The following is a 22583-nucleotide window of genomic DNA, read 5'->3' on the forward strand; positions in this document are numbered from 1 at the left end:
AGTCAGAGCGACAAGCAGGATCAAAACACATTTTGCCTGTATGCTTAGTGACTATACTTACAGAAGTAAAGCAAAGAAGTTATCCTCAAGCAACACGGACTTTGGTGCAAGTACAAGGCTGGGAGAGCAGCACTGAGACACAGAGACAATGGGAGATCACCAGCAATAGACCAAACCATGACCCTGTTGAAGCCCACGTTAAAACTGGCACAGTCTTAGAGGAAATTAAGCTTTTACCACTGGTATCTGAATGATCTCTCAGGAAAAGGAGAGCCTAGACTGAGGACCAAGTTTCCAAATACTTACCAACTTCAACAGGATCTTGGAAACCTTACATTAAACTGGGGTTACTGGAGTGATGCCAACTGGACTGATACCACAGCTGCCAACCCCAGAACAAGTTCCTGTTCCTTGCTTAAGCAAAGGGAAAGGCAATGGGGAGAGAGAGGATGCTGCTGCAGTCTGTAACGGCATCGGGCAAGAGCCAGTCCGCTGACAGCTCCAACTGCGCAGTAACACTGCCCTCCCCCAGCCCCTCTTCTGTGCTCTGTGGGTGCACGGGATCCAGCCGCAAGACAGGTGCTGGGGAGAAGAGCAAAGAATCTCTGTGTACCTGAAGCCTGAGTCAGCTTTCCCACACCTGATGTCCTAAGATGCCCAAGACATGTGATTCTGTAGATGCCTTTGACATCCACTGGCCTCCTTCCAATCACACAGCTGATGGCCACTACAGCCACACACAAGGGAAATCCTGAAGAAGGCACGGACAGCAGAAGGCTGCTCTGGTCCTTCAGATGGTTTAAAGTCAAGCAGTTTGAGCACAGAGAAAAGTGGAAATCCTTTCAAATAAGCACTTACATGCTTCAGGCCTCAGTGCTGGCAGCCAGGTTCCCGTACTGACTGCTACTGGTGGCGTGCCTTGGCTCACAGCAACGGGGATATGCTGCACACCCCAAAAACCTGCAAAATATGCCTTGCCCTTTATAGCTCCCTATTAGTAACAAGTATAACAAAAAGGCACTGCATGTCCTTGCCTGGCTACAGACATCCCACCACAGCCACAAATACAAAGTTTGTGAGATTTCTATTTCAACAACCTGTTGAGGCAGCTCTTGTGTTCAGCTCCAACCAAACCTGGGATATATGTCCTCAACAAGTTATGGGGTGCTTGCAGACAAATTCTTCCTTAGTTTTCAGTTTGGTTAAAATATTTAAAAAAAACCCCAAAGCACTCCATATATACAATCCAACATCCACTAAACATAATGAGCCGATAGAAAGTTATATCAGAGATCAGTATCAGAAAACCAAAGTCAAGTCCTACACAGAGCCAAAATGTAGCACTGACCTGAGATGGTATCTTTGGGAGTCCCCTGCCCACATCCCCAGCATCAACCCCACTCCCACACAGGTCAGTGTGGGACAAGGGGGGTGTCAGCTTGCCTACATATGAATTTAAGTGCCTAGCTTCAGGGACTCATTGCTGAAAGATTTAATCTAAGAATTTTAATATAAATTACACTTCAATTAAAAACCTTCCAGAAAAAGAAAAACAGACACATCTAAATAACACAGAGACTTGTAAGGCCCAGTGAAGTGTTTATTTAATCAGCTTACATTTAGCATTGTTGAAGACAACTCAAGGCAAAATTCTTAGAAGGCCAACAGCAGATGACGAGAGAAACTGCACCCTACTGAGCATTAATAAGAGCAAGTCACCAGGAGATAGTGAGTCCAAGGACTCCAAGCTCCAGCTTAAGGAACAAGTCAGATCTATGCAGTGTGAAGGCTTCTAATTACTCCCTTTCCTGAGGGCAACCCTCCTGAGATACAGAATAATACACCCCAAATTCTAATTTAAAAAAATACCCAAACCCAAAACAACAGTTTTGACCTGGATCCCACATTATGTTGGAGTTGCAGATCTGCATAATGAAGTTGATAACACATGCTTGTGACAGACAAGCTGCAGGAGATTATTAGCCTCATCTTTACCAGAATTTCAAAAGGAGCAATAGCCAAACATCAAACAAGTATTAGCAGAAGTGGTTTAGAAGGTCCAAGAAACTCGGTTGTCATTGGGATTTGAGGCATGCTCTAGCAAACTTTGCAAAGACAAAGCTGCACATAAACTCAAAGGCCATAGTAAGGTATTATCAGGCTCTAACAGAGATTCACTTTGAGGACTTCAGGAATTCCCTTCCCATTGTGATTTTTTCCTCCCAAGAACAGGACTGCTAAAAGCTATTCATAAACAGTGAATGGAAGTTGCACCTACTGGTGGATCCTCCTTTCCTCCCAGCTTCTCCTCAGGCAAAGAGAAGCAAGGGGCTCTCAGACCATCATCTCTCCAGAGAATTTCCTTGTCTTGTCCACAGCTAATCCAAGTCAGCAGTTCCAGGACTTGAGGAGGTGAAACAGGCCCGACTCTCCTGAACAGGATTATGTCTTCTTGCTTTAGGATAAACAGCCTGACATAGTCTACTTGCTCTCAGCGGCTATCTGGAGACCCAGGCAGAACTGTTTTAGTTACAGTCACACCACATTTGCAAGATCTTCTTTGCAGGCAAAAACTGTGAAAACAAAGGTCAGATTGTGTTTGGTATGAGAAGACTGAAGGACCAGAAGTACCTGCCTGAACCTCACAGCCTTAGTGTGGAATGAGGCAGAAATATTATGCTGCAAAACCACAGTTTGTGAGTGCACTTCCCTAAAACTGCCAGGCTGGCCTTGAAAACCTTGGCTCAATTTCAAAGTTTTAAAAATAAAGACATTCACATTAAATGTAAATACAATAATAAGCTCCTTAAAGCAAGAACCAGTGCTGTGGCTTTTCACATATAGGATAAATACAATGTGATCACAACTGAGGCTCCAGGTACTAACATAATGAGATTAATAAAAAACTAAGATTAAAAACAAGAGGGTAAAAACCTCACCAGACTAAAGATGATCCTAGCAGCTCACCAGAGAGAAAGCATAATTGTCCCCAGGTAATAAGACCATTGGATTTTCAGAGCACAATTGTTACTGCAGCTAAAGTGCAGAAGCCCAGTGATTTGAGAACCTGGAGCATATCTCCTACCCTTTAGAATAGTATTTTCACTCTTTTCTGTCTATTATTCACCACTTTCTAGCTAAAACTTCACTTTTCTGCTGCTCTTCATTTTATGATGCAGTTATTACCTGAGCAGATTCAGTATAAAATATTATTCTATATCACAACACACGGACCGAACTGACAGCCAAGTGCAGCTTCAGACAGTACTCCCTCACCTGGGTTCCAGCTCAGAAAAGACTAACAGTAGGCTTAATTTGAATCAAGACGTCCTAGAACTAGAGTTTATACTCATTACTTTGAGAAATCTGCTTCCCTGGAGATATGCAATTTCAAGCTTCACCTGAGTGCAGTAAGGAGAAATTCCTTCAAGGGAACAAGCAACTGAGATCTTTGTCGAGCACCCAGCACTGTCACACAGCCTGGAACTTGGATGAATTCCTACAGATTTCAAGAGGTGTTTTTCCTAGTTAAAGCTATGAGACACAGAGCAAACCACAGCAATGGTGTTGGTCAACATGCCGTTACAGCACTGTTCATACCAACCTCCAGTGTTGGACAGTGTCAGCCAGAGACAAGTGCCTGTAGTGAATGTGCATATAACAGGGTTCTTACAAAAGCTCAGTGTTAAAGAAACCAGCGGGTACCTTGTTCCTAGCACCTTTTGTTTAGTGCAGCCCCTGCCTTTCACACCCACCCAGTGAATATTAAAGGCACCGAGGAGTTGCTTACTGCTGCTGCCTGATGAACCTCTGGAACAAGCTGCAGTATCACAGTGCTCCTGCCCAATGCAGTGCTTGATGTTAAGAACCTCTATGAACTGCAAAATCATAGTTTGTTATATCACTCAACACGAAACATACACAGGAGATACCAAGCGTTTCCAACAGCTCTGGAAATACTCCTTCTGGGAGGGTGAATCCCTCCCTGATTTCCATAATGCACGTTTCCTTATGAAGGCACTAACTAGTGAGCCCAAGTGCTGTCAGACCACGTAACTGCAGGCCAATTGCTGGAACAACAGAGCTCACGACACCAGGATTTCAGTCTAGACAGGGTTCCTTTGTATTCTTCTATTCAGTTCCTTAAGCCTGCCCCGAGTACATGCTACAACTCAGGTTACCTCAATTCCCTAAACACTTACCCAAAGAGGTGGTTACACTAGATAGAATGGAAAATAAATAACTAGATAATAAATAATAAGCATAACAAATATATTTATCACTGTTAACTAATTCACACAATTTCTGTGGCTTTTGGAAGTCTCAGGTTTTTTCAGCTTGTAAGAAACACACTCAGGAACTAAAATCCGACATTGTAACTTAAAGAGATGTCCCATGACCAGATTGAAAACTCATGACATTCAGATGCAATTCACAGACCTAACGCTGTTTTGTTTCATCACCTGACCTTGTGTATGTAACTCTCAGTCCTCCTTTGCCTCGTGCTAAACGGGGAGAAAAGTTGCTTTTTCTGCCCCATCCCTGCCGGTCCAAAACACATGCTTTCGAGTCAGGAGCCGTAGGAGCAGCTTGCTGAAGGCGTTACTGGATGTTTGATAGAGCTTTAGACGGGGCAAGGAAAAGAAAGGGGAGAAAAGAAGAAAGAGGAAAGCTTACAGCAGGGCCCCGTGCGGAGGGGAGGGGGCGGCGGCCCCCGGTGCTGCGGCGGCGACCCCGTCAGACCGCGCTGTCCCCCCCGCCGGCTCCCGGGGGCACAGGGGCCCCAACACCCCCCCACCGACCCAGCGAGGGGGGCCGGGCCCCAGCACCCCACCCTCAGCCCGGCCGGGGCTTGTCTGACCCCCCTCGCCCTGCGGCGGGAGCGGGACTGGGCCCGCCCTTGGGCCCCCCCGCTTCCATCAGTGTCGCAAGTTCTGAGTTCAGGCAGTTCTGAACTGCAGCATCTGGTTTGGGGTTAGAAGCAGCTCTCCCGTAAGGCTTACTGCTTGCTGGAAGCCATGGGGCATGCCACAGCCAGCAGCACAGCTCAACACACGATGAATACAAGTTACCAAACGCACATTTTGCACAAGGTTTGACAACACCCACCACAATTTCAGAAGTTTTGCTCCATGCACCTCCCTTGCTCTCCCCGCCCGAGATGCCCCTTCCTCCCCCCATGACAGCTGACACACTGCGATGACAGCAAAGCAGCCCCACACTGCAAACACACGTCACTCCGCTGCCTAAACGTTCCTTTCCTGAGCGTGCACTACACACCACACCACCTTCGCTTCAGCTTCTGACAGATCAAACGTCAATGCTTTGCCAGCATTTGGAGGATAAGGCATACAAATTAAGTGAAGCGCAGCAACATGGTGCTCAAAGAGGAGGAACAGAAGTTTTGAACTGCAGAAGAAAGAATAATTAATGAAACATCACTGCTGTATGTTTAAATGTTATTTCTGTTCCTATCCATAAACCTCATGTTCATCTTGATATTAGACACGTTAACTCCTGTGGTCTCACCCCCCATCAAAGGTCCAGTTCTGGAGGACAAATGAAGAGCAAGACCCTGACAGAAGTTAAGTTGTTTTATAAGCTTCTGCAGTAATGCCAACCCAGCAGCACCCTCCTGCAGTGAGAGAGGGCTGCTCACGTCAGTAAGGTCAGACCAAACGTATGAACCACAGCACCTCTGGGAGACCTGCTGCTCCGAAGGAGACCACCATGCCCACAGTGTACGCCAGGTTGCAGAGGTGGGGGCCGTCACGCACTGCCTGTTCGTCACAGCTTTGTTAAAGCTATGCCACTACTTTCATTTAAAACAGCATCTCTGTATTCCAACATTAACATTCACTTCTGCCATGCTAGATATAGAGTTAAAACACGGCTAAAGCCTGTGAGAGGCGAAAGAGCGGGACATGACAAAGCCACCTGATTCAGAATATTCAATCCAGTTTGCAGGCAATGTCTATGAACACCTCCCTACATACTGAAGGACGGAAAGGTGAATTATTATTATCCAACTGAAAGCTGAATAGGAGCAAGTTCTGCATTTTATAAACTTTTCACATGACACATTCCAGAAGACAAAGGAGCCATTAAACTCACACTTCGGACGGAGCATATTGGTTATTTCACTTACTATCCAAGTTATCAAAATGAGTATTAACAGAAGTTGGGCTTTATGGTACAGACCCAAGACGATGCCTCTTACCAGCTCTACACACTACTGTGAGCCTGGTTCTAGATGGGCAAATCCTTGCTGTAAGCCACAGGGGCTCTGAGGAATGGGGAGTTAATGATGAGAGCCCACCTCGCCTCTAACCACTGTGAGGAACAAAGCAGAGTTACGGAGTTTGATTGAGCTATAAAGGCTCTGGCCAGTTTTAGACATATAACTAGAGGCCACAAGTAGTTCCAGTTTTTGCTACTTTTGACAAAATGGGAACACCATCTCTGCAAGCTTATCCCCTAAACTATGCATCATGACAGGCTCTATTACCATCTACATGTGTCATTTATCAGGTACTGTACAATTTGATTACAATACATGCAAATAAAAACACTTCAGTCATCCAGAATATTTCGTGCAGTGCTTCTGTTTTTACAGGTCCAAGAAAGTAAATCTTATGGCAGCTGCCAATTCTCAATGAGCAAAGGTAACAAGAACAGACAGTATTACATTGGAAGCTTTACGGTCAACAGGCAAAGTTTGTCTTTATGAGAGGGAGAGAGGGCAGACATTTCATCCAGTAGCAGCTTAGCATCCAAGACTCAATCTGCTTTGCAGACATGCTTAGCATTCATTTGTTCTGTAACAAATGGGGAAATTGCACAGATTAATTCTAGGAGACAGAAAGAACAAAGCAAAGCTGTAAAGGTAGCTAACACTGAAACAAACAAGAACTAAATCGGGGATACACAGGATAATCTTATTTGTTATCATGGTAAATGAAGTGTACTCTCGACCCTTTAAAATAAACTTGTCTACAAGGAAAGTACATGCCTATGTACCTTCAAATAGCTATAAAACTCAAACTCTACTTTTAATTTTAAAAATTCTAAAGAATTAAACTCCATGCTTATTATGTTGTTACTGCATTTAACTGCACATTAATGCAAAGAAACCAAACTTACCGATAATTATACTCATACATGTAACTACGATCCTACTGATGAGATTTTAACAACATTACAAAGATGTCTTAAGTGGAAATTAAGAAAGGAAGCAAAAATTAGATAAAGCATAGCAGAATTCTTTCATGGACTGTAATCACTCATGTACATGAACAGCATAAAGGCACGAGCATCAAACTCACCTCAGGCGGGGTCCTAGTGATGTCTTACTCTCTCTGACCAGCTTTCACATTCTCTATCTTTAAATCCTCAGTATCATGATCTCTTTGTTCCATGGTAAAGGGCACACTTCCAAAAGGTCATATCAGCAAAAGTCCCTTCCTGAATAATCAGTGTCTTCAAAATTTTATTAAATTTATAATTGAAACTATACGCTTTAGTTATTTGTTACTGACAATAGTCATCACCACCTGTTATTCTTTTAGCAAACACTCTTGCCCACGTATCTTATAAAAAAACCACCCTTAAACACATAACTATATAGTGATTCATGTAACGTTCAAGTCTCAACACTTCCAAAAGCTACCAGAGACCGAAAGCTTCCTATAGCAGAAGTACAATCACAGGGCTAAGGACAAAGTCCCCCTGTCATGGATAGCAACATTAGTATCTTTATAAGCTTCACAGGGAAGGACATGAATCCATTTCTCCTTGAAAAGCACGTGGAAAATTATTCGCATGCAATTATCACCACATTCATGCTATTAAAGAATAAGATATACGTAAAAAAACCCTTCATACTGATACATGCAAGAGTGAGATGTTTCTGATAACTTTAAGACACGTTCCAAAAGCCAGATCTCATCCAGCCTATATTTAGTATTGTTCTATGGCTAAACAATGATTACATTTCTATTGAAGTTTTCATATACTGTACAGAGACACTTTAGAATGGCTGATGGCCTAGCTGCTTTCTTTTGGGGTTGAATTATAGATGAACAATGGCAGGAAAGTCCCTTAGCCACCTCTTAAAAGCGTGTGTCTGTGTGTCGAGGGTGGGCAGTAAACGAAGATTCTTAAAAAAAAGCTTCAGAATAGCCAAGCTAAAATATCACCCCAATTCCAGTCCCCGAACAATAGCCAGGATTTATATCTTAACAGCCTGGAGAGGGGTGAAATTGGGGACACATTATGAAAAATAGTCTCCCATCACACTACTACATTACACCACCACCACCACCTATTTGTTTATTACAGCTAAATCAAGAAATGCTCTGGCAGTATCTTAATGCTCTATAACCAAGTTTTTCTTTTTGTTTCAACTCCAGCTGTACATAGTGGGAAGCTCATCCCAACTGTATTTTTCAGTACCTACGGATGAAATTAATGTGAACCAAGAAAAAAACCCCAACTGTTTTGAATTAAAACAGAAGAATAGCTATGGTAGAGAAACCATGTAATACGTGCAATGGAATGTTAGAAATACTGTTTAATAAGAACTCTGCAGTGCAATGCATCCTTCAGACAATTTTTAACTGAGAATAATGATGCCACTAAACTGCAATTTTTAATCTATTTTTGCAGCATACTGACAAGAAGAAAAAAGTTCCGGGGTAAGAACTAAAAATTTCATTACAGTAACAATTGTTTATTGCATGTTTAAAATGCATTTTTAAAAACAAATAGTGCACACTGGCTTCCCTTTAATCTCCTGAAATATGCACTTATGATGGGAAGCCCTGTGGCTGCAGATCCATCTATGATGTTTATTAACAAAATATAATCCCAGTATGTTTCCCCAGGGGACAGTATTTAGTTCCAAAAGATTGTCAACCCTGTACTCTAACACACTTGAATTAGTTGCTTGTGTACACTAAATCCATTTATTTTAAATTTATTTTGTCTACATTTAGTGAAATAAAAACATCGCCCTGTACAATCCACCATCAGCAGTGAGTACAACAGCAAAAATTATTATACAGTTTATACACACTAAGATCTTTTCCTTTTTCCTATAAAGAAACCAGACAAACCTAATCAATATAGAGTTTAATTTAGAAGAACTCAAATTACAGAAGGGAAAGCCAAAATTATTACGGTCTTTCCTGAGCCCCCAGAAGTTCCTCATTCATGTTGTTGGAACAGTGAGTGCAGCTGGAAGAGTGAAACATGCTCAAGTTGTCTTCTTGGGTCTTCAAGAAATTACCAAATATTTAAATTAAACATGGCTAGTTAAAGAAACATTTGAAGCAGAGCAATATAACTGGGAATTCTGCCTTACCAGTTGTGGTTTCTTTTTAACCCAACTTATACAATGCGCGAAGTGCTAAGCAACACTACAGAAACACATTTACATCAACACTGAAGATCTGGGGAAATGAAATTCCAACAATTTTATTTTTTTAAATGAGCTGTATTTTCTAAATTTGTTTTTATTTTTCTGTTTTCATACAGTATTGAAAACAAACGCGGCACATTCACATTTTCCCGAAGAATTGTAAGGATGATCTCTACAGGGATAACGTTGAAAAGCCTGAAGCTCAATCAATCGATGTTGAAAACTCTCAAAAGGAGTAGAAGCCTTGATCTGAATGGTCTAGAACATGTATTGTAATTTAATAGAAGAGATGGTCGTCTTAATATTAATGATTTAAAAGAACTTCCCAGTTCATGCGAAGAGTATAGTCCAAGAATAAATCAAATTTTCTGAACGCATTTTATGCTACGTAAGTGTATACTTTGCGATCCTCAGGTGTTCGTGCCAAATATTCTCTCTCAATAAGTCCTTCAATACGTTTTTTAATAACAACTGGACTTGGTAAGAATCGGGCCTTCAGCTGCTGAGTTACCTAAAACATAAGATCAAACCCAATAATATGAGATCACAGGACAAGTCAGATTATTAAGTATCCTAACTGACCAAAACAATGAGAAAATTATATTTAGACAGGGCTGGCTACAACCATGAACTACAGAAGCAGTCTGCAAACTGACAGGTTTTTTCCACCCATCAGTTGGTTGCTTGTTTATTTTTGGGTATGATTCAAAGTACTTAGCCTCCACTGAGGCATGGTCACAACCTGAGAATCCTCTCAGTTTCACAGCCCTACGGGAGTTCAAGAGTGGAAAACGCGTACTACTCCTGAAGCTGTCAGGAGTTAAGAGCAGCAGAGCTCTTTCTCTGCTAAGAGCTCAAATCTCTCAAACCTGGACCAAACAGTAACAACATTAAGTATTTTCTGCTTTGATCTTAAGTACAGTGGTTTTTGTCATCAACTTGTTTCAGCACATTTGATATCATCATAATAGCACTAAAAGGAGGAAGGAAGGTTCAGATGTCTTCAAATACACAGAAAAAAAAAAGCATGGATTAAATACAGCATCTCTCAAAAGCCTTTCAGAATCATATTAGTGAGAGCTGTTTAACTTTCATGTATTAAAAGGAAAGCAAAAAGTATTCCCAAGCTCATATCAAAACTATATACAAGTATACCTCTGCTACTAGCACATTGTGTTGCATCTTCTTTCTAGATTTCATTATCCGAACTATAGCAGCTTCTATCTCATGTTTTCTGTCATCATCTACTTTCTGCCTTGTTTCTTTCCTTTCTGGATCAGATTCTCCTTGTTTGGCAGCAACTTAAAGAAAAGAAAGAGAATGTAAAGTACGTTAGCAAAATTAAAATTGTGTGTTAGCTTCACTATTTATTTCATCTAGACATCAAGTTATATTTTCCTGAGTTTTGACATTCTCAAACTTGATTTTTTTGTGAAAAGCAGCCACAAGAACAGATTAACACCTTCTGGCATATTTTGATAGCAACTGACAAGGTAACAATCTGTTATTTAATTATTGCTATGCTAAAATTTGAACAGTACTCAAATCTGCTTACAGGCACCACCAACCCCCACACTCCCATTAAGTATTTTTCTCTTTAATATTGCAAATAATCCATTAATTAAAATAGAAAAAGGATTGAAAATTTACTTCACAAACTAGTTAAATACTTCAAAAGTTCATCGGTCAGAAGAAAGAGTCCAACTTTGTCCTCTCCAAATATATTCTTTGTACTCTCCTTTATTTATGCTTTATTGCTGCCCTTATGTCTAGCTTTTCTTACACTTTCACCCAAGCATCATTATAACCAAGCCCTCCTCCCACACTGCTGTACCACTTCTCCCCCTTCACTCTAAAGCTGCAAGTATTCCTCAGTTTTAAAGAGATATATATATAAGAAATCTTTTTTTTGTGTATCTGGTATAAAACCACAAGTATGCAATTTGCCCCTAAACCATCTTGAACCCCACATCATATTCACAGACATCTGTGGAGTGGCAATGACAAAGTAAAATTCAACTAAAGCTCAAACAGCTGTCACAGAAATCACTTTAATTATGCCAGGGAAGTGCCTAGGGCCCTGATCAGAGGGTTCTCAACATCCTCATCTGGCTGCTGTGTTCCTGCTCACCAGGAAAACTCTCTAGACATGGCAAATGTGTTGACAGCACAGCACTCTGCACAGGCACGAAGGCAGTCTAGCTATGGCTGACACAGAGGGATACGTGCAGTGGAACGTATGTAGGTACTATTGGGTTTTACATGTGTACATCCCTGGACACAGCCTGCTGCACAGAAGCCCAAGTTACATTACGTGCAACAAACCGCATGTGAATTACAATGTTGCACTTAAAATACTGCCCATGATGCTGTGTATTTTATGTACTGAGATCTGCAAAGTCAGAAAATATTTTTAGATGTACTAAAAGTAAGAACTAATCTTCCAAAATACTATAGGAAGTGTATCCACAGCAATGCTACAACTCAAATTATTTCCAGAGAGCTTTCTAGGCAAAAGGTCTAGAAACTTATACAGAAACTTATGCATAACAGAAAACATTTTGCTGAGCTAATGTACAAAACACTTTGCTGAGCTAATGAGGTGGTATTGTACCAATCAGCTTCTCCTATTTGTTAAACCCAGTCATTGCCCCAAAACTTTATAACTACCTGGCACTTGGAAATGGCTGTTATATCGTGGGCTAAAAACATCACTCCATTTCTCAGCAGTACAGCAACTTATGAGGCAATTTTCCTATTTTTGAACCAATCAGTAGCATATTTTTATTTTACCATTTAATTTGAATTTTATTTCTTTCTCAACATTTCCTTTTAAGGGATAATTACAAATTTTGTAAAGTAAAAGGCTTAACTAGGATTTCCTTTTCTCAATATTTAAATTTTCATTTTGATGCAGCCAATCATCAGGAACAAAAATTACTCTCTTCCTCTTACTCATATGGACATCGATCCTGCAAAAGATACTTTGACTTTTTAAGGCAGTTTTGGGACTGCAAGACAGTAGAATATGAAGGTCACTCACCCGTCTGAATCTTGACTCTGTGTAGTTTAGATGTGAACTGATCATTCACTGTAAATATATGACCATTTTCTATTTCTTTTGACTTAGGCTCTTTTGTAAGAACACGTTGTGTTGGTTTGCCACACGCAAGGGACTGTAGGGCTCTAACCAGTTCTCTTTCAGGGATATCAGTTTCTTGTTGAATTTCCTAAAGAAAAATACCTTAATTAGTTTATGGCTATGACAGAAGTAAGTATCATGTTTTGCGACCAACAGCACTGATTGCTTAAAATATCCACCTTCAAAGCGTGCAAAATAACACTACTATTACAATTCTGAGGCTTGAAAGGTTAGAATTCATTCAGTAGCAAAGTCTCAATATGTATTATGCAAAATGATCCACCTGGGTCAATGCAGACAGTAAATTCTGTCAAGTAAATAGTCACCATGAGCTGAAAGCAGAATGAGCAGCCAGCTGTTTCACTTCAGTGTGATTTTTTGAGAAGGCTGAAAGGATTTGTTCACTGTCTCCAATATTTGCTGAAGAGAGTGAATCCAAAGCTTCCAAGTAACTCAGTGATAGGAAACATCAATAATGTTCCTGAGCATTCCTGACAAAGCACTGCATAAATGCTTTCGCATTTAGCAGCATTGTTGAAATCAGGGCCTTCACAAATGGAAGCAAACAAGGTCTAGTTTCACCATAACACAGAAATACTCTAGATTGATTACACTTCCTTTCTGAATAACCTGAAACAATTTATTTACAGCCCAGACGCCCTCAGCTAGGACTTCTCCAGGTGAAATACAAAAAACCCCATCACAGTGCAGCAAACATATGACCTTTGAAGAACAATCTTTGTAAAAACATGTAGACAACTTGTTGCACCTCTGTCAGTATTCTTAAGAGTTCAGCTGAGAGCCATATATTAGGTAAGTCACCAGCGATCATGAGTTTGCAAATGAATTGTCCTGGATGCAGAAAAATGTCTTAACACGCTCTAGGACTAGGCCAACTACTACTGCTTCCTCAAAACTAACTTACTGAGCTCCCATTCATTAGAAGTTCATTTTAGCTTTATCTCTATTTTCTTCCTTTTTCTAGTTTGAGGAAACTGCAAACATCTTTGATTTCACATTCCCATTTAGACTCGAAGGACCTCTAGCAACTAAAGATTAAACCACCAAATAGAAAAAAATAAGCCTCACAGACATGTAACTGCCCACAAGAGCTGTCACTATCAGCTTCCCCACCTTCAGTTCCAAAAGCAGTATCAAGCTCTTACACTGTCCCCATAAATTCCTAATTCTCATGGCACACAAGTCAAACTGATGACCTACAGGCTAAAAGCAGCACTAACAACCCCCAGTGATCAAAATGCTATGTAAAGAACTATAAAGACCTTGTTAAAAATGTTCTTTAAACAGTGCCCACAAAAAAACCCACAACAACCTTCAGCATATAACTAAGTTTTATTAAATTATATTATTTCTTGAATGTACTATTTTTTAAATAATCCAGAAAAAAAAGCCACTTCTGTGGTCATCCACCACTGACAACATGCAGTCAAAATAATTTGGATGTACTGGCCTCTACTTGGACTCTGTCATTAATTACAGTGCATCTCATACAACATCTTACTACCGGGTCTCTCTGATGCCAAGGCTCAGAGTAAGCCTTACCTTTCAACTATAGACCCAATGTTAGATGTACAGTGTTGACTTAACATGAAATCATGTGAAACTGGTTTTGACAAGAGTTCAAATTCATTTTAGATGAATAACTAAATTACTAAGTCTAAAATGAAAAAATGTCAGAATTTTTGATACCTACTGCTTATGGATGATTGTGAAGTAATAAAGCATTTTTAAACTTAAGAGCATTCTTAGCATAATGCATTCAGAAATATTCATACTATTGAAATAAGTGATATGTATACAGATATTTTAACTATTTGCTAGTACCAAAATGCCTCTTCCCAAGCAGCTCAAAAAATTACTATTTCTTCATTTGCTTTATTTAAAACACAATTGTCACCTTCACACATTTTTTCCAATTCTAGCACAAAGTAGTATCAAAAAAACCCCAAATCGCTGTAATCCTTTACATGGTCAACAAAAAGTCTTACTGAAATGAATTGATAAATCTAATAAACCAAAGGAAGGTGACACTTAGATTTTAGGACTAAGAGAAATATAAAGCCTCAAGGCTACAAACCAAATCCAGCTTATTAATGGCATAATGCCTGTGACATGCAGGTTCTCAAACTCTGACTTCTGATCAACACCTAAAATTAATCCTCTCAAAACAAAATAATTTCTATAAGGAAATATATATACTGTTTTTGCTGAAAATGAAAACAAAGAGCCAAAATGGAATTTGAGGGGGTTTTGATGCTAAACATCCTTATACTAACCACTATATATTTCTGTGTTAATTTTACTTCACACTCTAGCCAACTCAGCCACTAACGTATGTGAACCATTTGGGTTTCGGAATAAGCTAGCATTAAAATATGAACCACAGAAAGAACTGCACTGCAATATGCTGCCTCAGAAGGCAGCAAAAACTTCAACTTGGATAAAAAAAGTGTAGCTATGAATGTAAATGGGGTAACAGATGTTCCTGTGCTCTCTTCTTCCTTCAGTCTGTAGCATATCATTTTTCTAAACATATTTTTATATAGAAATTTGATGTAACAGTGAAGAATGTATACGTTTTTCCCCCCCTCTCCAAAAATGCTGTATTTTAAAGACCACACTAGAGTCATGCACAAGAGCAGAACTGATTATACAATCCTAGTTCTAAAAATATTACCAAATGAGCTTTATCTGGAGGCTACAAGAGATGACTCTGGGTATGCAATTGCCTCTGTCCAGTTCTAGACAGAAAATAATTTATTAGAAGGAAAGTAAGGAAATTAGAAGGAAAAAAACATTATGTCATTTTGTTGAAATGACAAAATATTTTATTTACAGACTTCAACTTGTATATCTTCCAAAGAAATTAGCAAAAGACAAAACAAGATAGTTTTAAGTTCTAACCTCTCATTTTTGTGGAATAATTCAACAAATTTACTCCTGCTACAGCTGCAGTTGTATTCCTTGTTTGTCAAACCAAAATTTCTCCCCTTAGTTTTGATGTCATGCTTAAAAAATTGTGCATTTCACCTTTAAAAATACAGAGATGTACTATAAACTAAGAGAAAAATGTTGAGTATTAGATGACACTTGATTAGAAGAAATTAAATTCTTTGAAAAAATTAGGATTCTTTGAAGGCTTGCATGAAGATCCTTCCCCTTGCATTCAAGTAGCACTAACCTAGACCCATATGGCCACCAGTTCTTTTGCATATATTAATAAAACATTGCTATATAGGAATATAATAAATTAGTAAATTTTTGTGAAAGAATTTTGCTATGCAACAATCCTTTAAGTTTCCGTAGCATCTTTTGCATACTTTTTGCATCATCGTCATCCCATTTTTCTCTTAATCACATGGCTTAATGGTTATTAGGATTATTGTGAAGATCTTGTCGAGTTTGCAATTAATAATCACACTGAATGCAAAACAAAATAGCAAAGTCTGTTCAACTGTGAAGGGAACTTCAAATTAATCTGTTTAGCTGTGAATCTCCAGAAACACTTGTATATCAGACAGTTTTATGCTTACAGAAGCACACAGCACAAATCATCTCATGCTATATTGCAGTAAAAGCACTAATTTGATATGACAGAGAAATAACAGTTGTCTAGCATTCAGCAATTAATCATGGTATTCAATAATCAATGAACAAATATAAAATTCATTCTACTCTTAAGTTTTCATAAGCTTTCCTAGCTGGAGTTAAAGACAACTCCCACACACTTCACCAAAGAAGCCAAACCAAACCAATATGCCTTCTTAATGTTTTCGTTACAGTGAGACACAAAGTAATAAGAACTCCCAAATCTGAAATAAACAAAACATACACAAACTAAAAGCGCATGGACATTTCTCTATCATCTGGTCTTAGTAAAATAAATTATAATTTAGAGCATGTATTAAAAATTAATTTTTCACTCTACCATGTATTATTTATTCATATATGGGTGAGGCTTACTACTCATAAAGCCTACAATTCTGTGGAATAAGGTAGCCACCAGTCACATTTCAACACCAGTTTCAAGAAAAAACCAAAATGTTGTTCCCCTCTTTTCCCCCCCTGCCCCAAGTATTCTTCAAAGAAAGTGCTCAAAGCTGTAATGCTCCTCCAATAGATTTCACAACACACAAGGCTTTGTGCTCTAAAATAATCTTTTTTTGAACTATGAGTAGTTTATTAAGAGCCTCTTATCAAACCCTCCCTTCCTTAATTCCAACTGAGACCATTTCAAAGAAACATTTTTTATTAACAGGCTAGGAGTATGCCAAGTAAGCTGAAAGCAAAATCCAAAAAGACAAATAAATTACTATGCATAGCGCAGTCAAAAGTAGATGAGAAAACCCGGAAATCCAATCCGTTTCAAACTGCACCCATACTGCTTTTCAAGGCTGCCAATGCTTCCTCAAACAGAAGCTAGTATCTAAACTGAAATCATTAACTGACATTAACAATACGATGCTCAAACCTCATAGCACAGGATCCACCTCCACTCCTAAAACCTTCTTCATGACTGTCTATCAGCTGACCACTTCAACCTTTCCCAGCAATACCCCTCCAGTCTCCTTGTTAAGAATCTATCTGGACCTTCTTCACTGCCCTTTCTGGCTCATCAGCTCAGAGAAGGGGTGAAAGTTCTGATTCATCCTACAACTCACTCCAGACTGCCAATTTAAGCACTTCAATATTGAAGCCAGGACACAAACCCTTCTGCACCCTTTGGTCTCTAAATCCAGTTTCTCAAAGATAAAATGAGCAAATGGAGCCACCTGCTGCATTCCAACTTCAGCTTTTCTATAGCTCCATGGCACAGGCATAACCACACTCACAACTCCATTTCTGAAAACTTCTGTTCCCAAATAATTTCTCCACTAGGATTGCTTCCCAGGTACATTGCTAATGATCTGCTTCCTGTATTTACTGGCCTAATCCATACTCAAATAGAATGAGAGATACCTGGTCTTCAAAGGACTATTCAAGAGGACAAGAAAGTGACTAGAACAGTTATTTAAAATCAGGTGAGTAAACCATACCACTTACCTCAAATGTATATTTTTCTCTGTTGTTAAAGAGCATTAATATCGTCATCTGGAAAGTGGAGACTTGCAATATGTGCTTCCGTGTATTTGAGCCAGTTACTTGGGCACCTCCTACACCAACCTCTGAGCCATCTTCCTATTTTAAAATTCCAAAACTACTATTAGATTATTCTCCGCTGCAAAATATTTTATGTCTGACAAAATTTATATGATGAAATCTATGGAATCAGTCTACACCAGTGACAGAACAGCCTACACCTGGTGTCATAAACAGAAAGTCTCTCCAGTACTGCCTTAGAATCAAATGCACCTCTGCAGGTCCCACTCAAAGCCAGGCCATCTAGAGCATGATGCCTGGGGCTGTGTCCAGTCAAATACTGAACATCTCCAAGGACAGAGACTCCGCCACCTCTCTGCCCCCGTTCCACTAATTGCCCATCCTACAGTTGCCTTACTCTTATCTTTAAAATTATAAAAGTATTTATTGTACAGTAACACAGTTTGAACATCCTCAAAAATGCCCATTATTAATACTTTGTGTTCTAAGATTTCATTTTCATTTTCATTTTGCATTCTATGTTCTCAAGCATCATGCCATTACCACCTCTAGCTTACCATTTTAGAGCTGGTCTAAATTACTAGCAAATTGTTTTCTTGTATACATAAACACTAAGCATTGTATGTCTATAAACTCCACTAAGGTTCTCATGTTTGAAAAAAAGGCTGTCTACATTGCTAGCACTCTGCATACATGAAAAGCAGACTAAACTTGGCTTAGCAACACTTTCTCACATTAAGAAAAATTACGCTGAAGAGAAACAAGTCTCATTTCACTTTTGACTGATTCCCAGTCAAAAAAACCCAAAAGCATTCAAAACACTGAAGTCCCTTCAAATCAGAGTTCTACTTTTCTACAAGGTAACAAGGAGATGAAATTAACTGACACATTCAGATTAAATTGGGGGTGGGGTGGGGGGGGTGGGAGTAAAAACCTACTACAAAGGAAGAATCAGATTATAAAGCTGATGGAAGGCATCTGTTTCTTATTCTTGCATTATCAATAGGTAAAATTTTATTTTACAAAATTCTGAAGTTATTACAACTGTGCATTTGCTTACTTTCAAAAAAGAAAAAGACACAGTATTTTCTTAATCTTGATACCTTACCTTTTTAACAGGCCCATAGAAAGTAGCATTGAGATCCGCAGAACCCATATGATGCTGGAGTGTCAGCTGTCGCCCACTATGTTTGGCTAAATAAAATCTGTAATATAATTGAATTGAAAACTCAGTAATATGTAGTTCACATTTTGTATCTAAGAGGAAATTGCTTTAAACAGTTACATAGACTTTCCATAGCCATTAAGAACACTCTTAAGAAATTTCTAACTTTTGCTTTTTCAAAACACTAACTCTTGTCAGAGTTCTACCTAAAAGCTCCCAAAAATTCAAGCCTCATAGTGTGACTTGCATTCTCTGATTTTCACATGCAGTGAAGAACAGTATGCTAGCATGTCTTTAACGGTAAAACACATCTGTAAGTTAAGTTTAGAAAGTTTCTTCTTAAAACCTCTACCTAAGAATGTTTTAATACATACCTTCTAAATATTTCAAAAGCATGTCTGGGAGCTGGAGGGATGTTGCACTTTGGTGTGGCTGACTGAGTAGGCCAGTAACCTGTTGTGAGGACCCGCACTGTAAGATCAACACCACCTAATGAGACCTAAGGACAATTGAAGAAAACATCCACTATTTAAAACAGGACCACATTTCACCATTTTTCTGTATCAGTGTAGAATGTCTAGAATTTTCACAGAGACAAAAATAGACACATATCTATAAACATTATTTTTAGAAAGCCAGACAAGTGAATTCACCACTATCAGAGCAGACGGTACAGCAAAAATTCTCCAAATTATTCCCCTCTGTTGTTTAAGAGTGACACAAAATAAATTCTTAATCAATAATGAAATATCTGTGATCATAAAAAGAACTCCTCATACATGTAACAATTCTTTCTAAAGAGGTTTCTGATGACCTACAGTAAAGCTAGTAGTATAAACAGTTAATCTGAAACCGATAAATGTACTCTCTGGAAGCAGAGTAAATATTGAATATCTAATGTTAAACCATAGGGAGCTTTTCCTGCAATTTACCTCTAGACTGCAGTGTAAACAGTTACTCACTTTTACACACACAACCTAGCCACTTCCCCTAAAGACACCCCTTACTATAAATATTCAGCACTGGTTAGGAAACATTCTGCAGCTGAGGTACTGATAGTTGTGATAAACATCTGGCTACCAGCAAGGCATAATCCTCATTAGGTATAATGAGGATCAGCTCAACTAAGCTAAATATTACTAAATTTAAAATTGACTACTTTCAGCTCTAGGAGGTATAACTAGTATCTTCAAAGCACACACATTATGAAAAAGAAAAAACATAAACGTACTACATAGAAATAGAGCACATTATATTTTTAGAAAGCCTAAAACCATCATACTAACTCAGAAACTTCCACTATTAAATAGCAAAGTAGCATTTCCAAGCACTATGGAAGAACTATTGTATTGCGTGTTGAATGCCTCTGCGTGTATCAACAAACTTGTACCTAGGAAACTTCTGAAAATTCTAGACAGACCGGTGACAGGCTACTCACACAGAAATCCCTTTGACTGAATTTTTAAGGTTTAAGAGGAACAATTTGCAAAAGCACTTAAATACCCATATAAAGGTTATTCTGTAGGCAGCATTACTGCCATGCTTCTAATTTCATATCACCAATGTCATGAGGCTCACAAGAGAAATTCAAACAGCCATTTAGATACAGGAGACTAGTTAATCTGTGAATCACCTTAAAAAAAAAAAGTTTCAACAGTTTTCTCCCTCCAGCCAAGGTGCAGGGAAAGGCCATCAATGCAGACAGAAAGATATAGAAAATATCTTCATTTCCAACTGAAATGTCTTAGTTGAAATGGCAACCTTTTCCTGAATTTTTTTGGTCTTAGTCAGACCAGAAGACAACATTAACTTAGAATGCCTCACATCATACATTACACAGAACACTGCATAGTTGGCAACTTGAAAAAGTTTTGGAAGCACTTTATTTTACAAGATGTCCATTCAGCATAAAAATGGTGTGAACTAATGCAAAGTGCCTTGAAGTGATCTAACCTCCACAAAACTCCAACACACTTAAGTTTAAAAATCGTAGTTGCAGAAATTAGTTGTAATCTATTATCTTGGACTTTCCCTACTGCTGAGCGTTCCACATATTGATAGCAAACTGATTATCTATGCAGTCCTTGGCTCTACCTGTATTTCAGGATATAGGATCCAGCAGGAGACTCTGCAGGTAGGATTATTTAGAGAAGCACAGATGCCTGACTCCTCTAGGGGCCCCATACATATTCAGTGTAGACAAATTGTTTAAAAAGGAGAGAACGGACTATTTCATATAAAACACAGTATCACCAGAAAGTTAAGTGTAACATAAAACCCCCAAAATCTTCCTGTTTATATTTCCTCTCAAATATTACTGACACTAATAGAAAAACATACACTTCCATCATAAATAAGCACTCCAGAAATTTCATTAAAAGGCTATGATTAGGCTGACAAAAGGTAACCATCAGGTGAACTGCTGGTGCCTTGCCAAGAAAATGATTAAGTTTCAAATAAGGCCTAGCAGAACATTTGTTAACATTTTTAATTCATCTTCTTAGCTGTAAACAGTTAAAAAGAATATGGAGAAATCATTTGTTAACTCAATTAATGTAAAACTGTCACGTAAAGTACATGAATCCTTAAAGAAAAAAAACCCTTGTACAAGTTTGGTCTGCTACCTAAGAACTACAAATGCTCTAACAAGTTTTTCTTGAAATTAGTATTTCAAGCATTCTATAAAGAAAACATGATTAACCTCCAAAGAAAAAAAGGGGTAGTAAAGCTGCTTGTCCACAAACACCTTTATATCGATCCATATTCTCTATAACCTTTTCTGTATCCACTGTGAGAACATACCATTCTTTCACTCATGATGATTCACAGTATGCTTATGAGAAAGATTTCAGCTGTGACTGCTTCAAGATAGCAAAGATTTCAGATCACCTTGCACAACCAGTGACACTATACAGAGAATATCCACACAGATATTCCTGGCATTCAGATTTCCAAAACTGATTCAAACGTGGTTGACTTACCTGCAGACAGGGAACTACCTGGTTGTTTATTATGCCCTAGTGAGTATGAGTATAGAAAAAAAGTGTTTAGAGCAAGCAAACTGATATCTCAAAATAGAAGAGATCTCTCCATTACGCAATATTCCAGGGGTCGCTGTTACAACAAGTTGTAACACTTCCTGATTGAACAATTAAGTCCATATTTGGCAATTTAAGTAAAATGTTAGTTCTGCTTTTAGTAAAGGCATTAACTGCCTCAGGGAAGTTAAACGTGATATGGTACGTTTGTCAAAACCCTGCAGCATGCAATATTTTTCCTGCTGTTAGCATAAAACATGGGTCACAACAAAGATTACCTTTACAGAGTGAGAAAGGGAGGACTGTGCTGGTGACACTGTTTCTGTGCACATAAGAGCAGGCAGCCGGTCCCAGCGGTGGGGGGAAGGCAGCCGGCACAGCTGGGGGGGCCGGCACAGCTGGGGGGAAGGTGGGCAGCGGGCGCCCCCTAGCGGGCGCCGCGGCGCTGAGCGGGCTCCGGGCCCGGGCGCGGGGGAACCGTCCCCTTCCCGCAGAACGCGGGTACGCAGGAGTTGAAACGGGATTTTATGGACTGGAACTGGCACTACACAAGCTGTGGATCAAGCTTAGAACTGACTCTTGCACTTCGTGAAATACAAACAAAGTGTGGATGAGAGAAACACAGAAGAAGTAGTATGATTTGAGCATGCTAACAAAATCCTTTCCACACACATATGCTAACAAATTCTTGATAAA

General features: G+C 39.2%; 1 protein-coding gene across 2 annotated transcripts in view; it reads right to left on the reverse strand.

The window, feature by feature from the left end:
- Positions 1 to 9461: 9461 nt before the first annotated feature.
- The window catches only part of CUL3 (cullin 3), a 58458-nt gene continuing 45336 nt past the window's right edge, over positions 9462 to 22583 (reverse strand). For both annotated transcript variants that reach the window (XM_074911979.1, XM_074911978.1), the window contains 6 exons: positions 19224 to 19348; positions 18793 to 18889; positions 17628 to 17762; positions 12465 to 12651; positions 10577 to 10722; positions 9462 to 9932 (listed from right to left, as the gene is read on the reverse strand). In XM_074911979.1, the coding sequence (XP_074768080.1) occupies positions 9801 to 9932; positions 10577 to 10722; positions 12465 to 12651; positions 17628 to 17762; positions 18793 to 18889; positions 19224 to 19348 (822 nt within the window). In that variant the 3' untranslated portion in view covers positions 9462 to 9800. The remainder of the gene's footprint in view (positions 9933 to 10576; positions 10723 to 12464; positions 12652 to 17627; positions 17763 to 18792; positions 18890 to 19223; positions 19349 to 22583) is intronic.

Source organism: Athene noctua, chromosome 8, assembly GCF_965140245.1.
Source record: "Athene noctua chromosome 8, bAthNoc1.hap1.1, whole genome shotgun sequence".
NCBI classification, from domain to species: domain Eukaryota; kingdom Metazoa; phylum Chordata; class Aves; order Strigiformes; family Strigidae; genus Athene; species Athene noctua.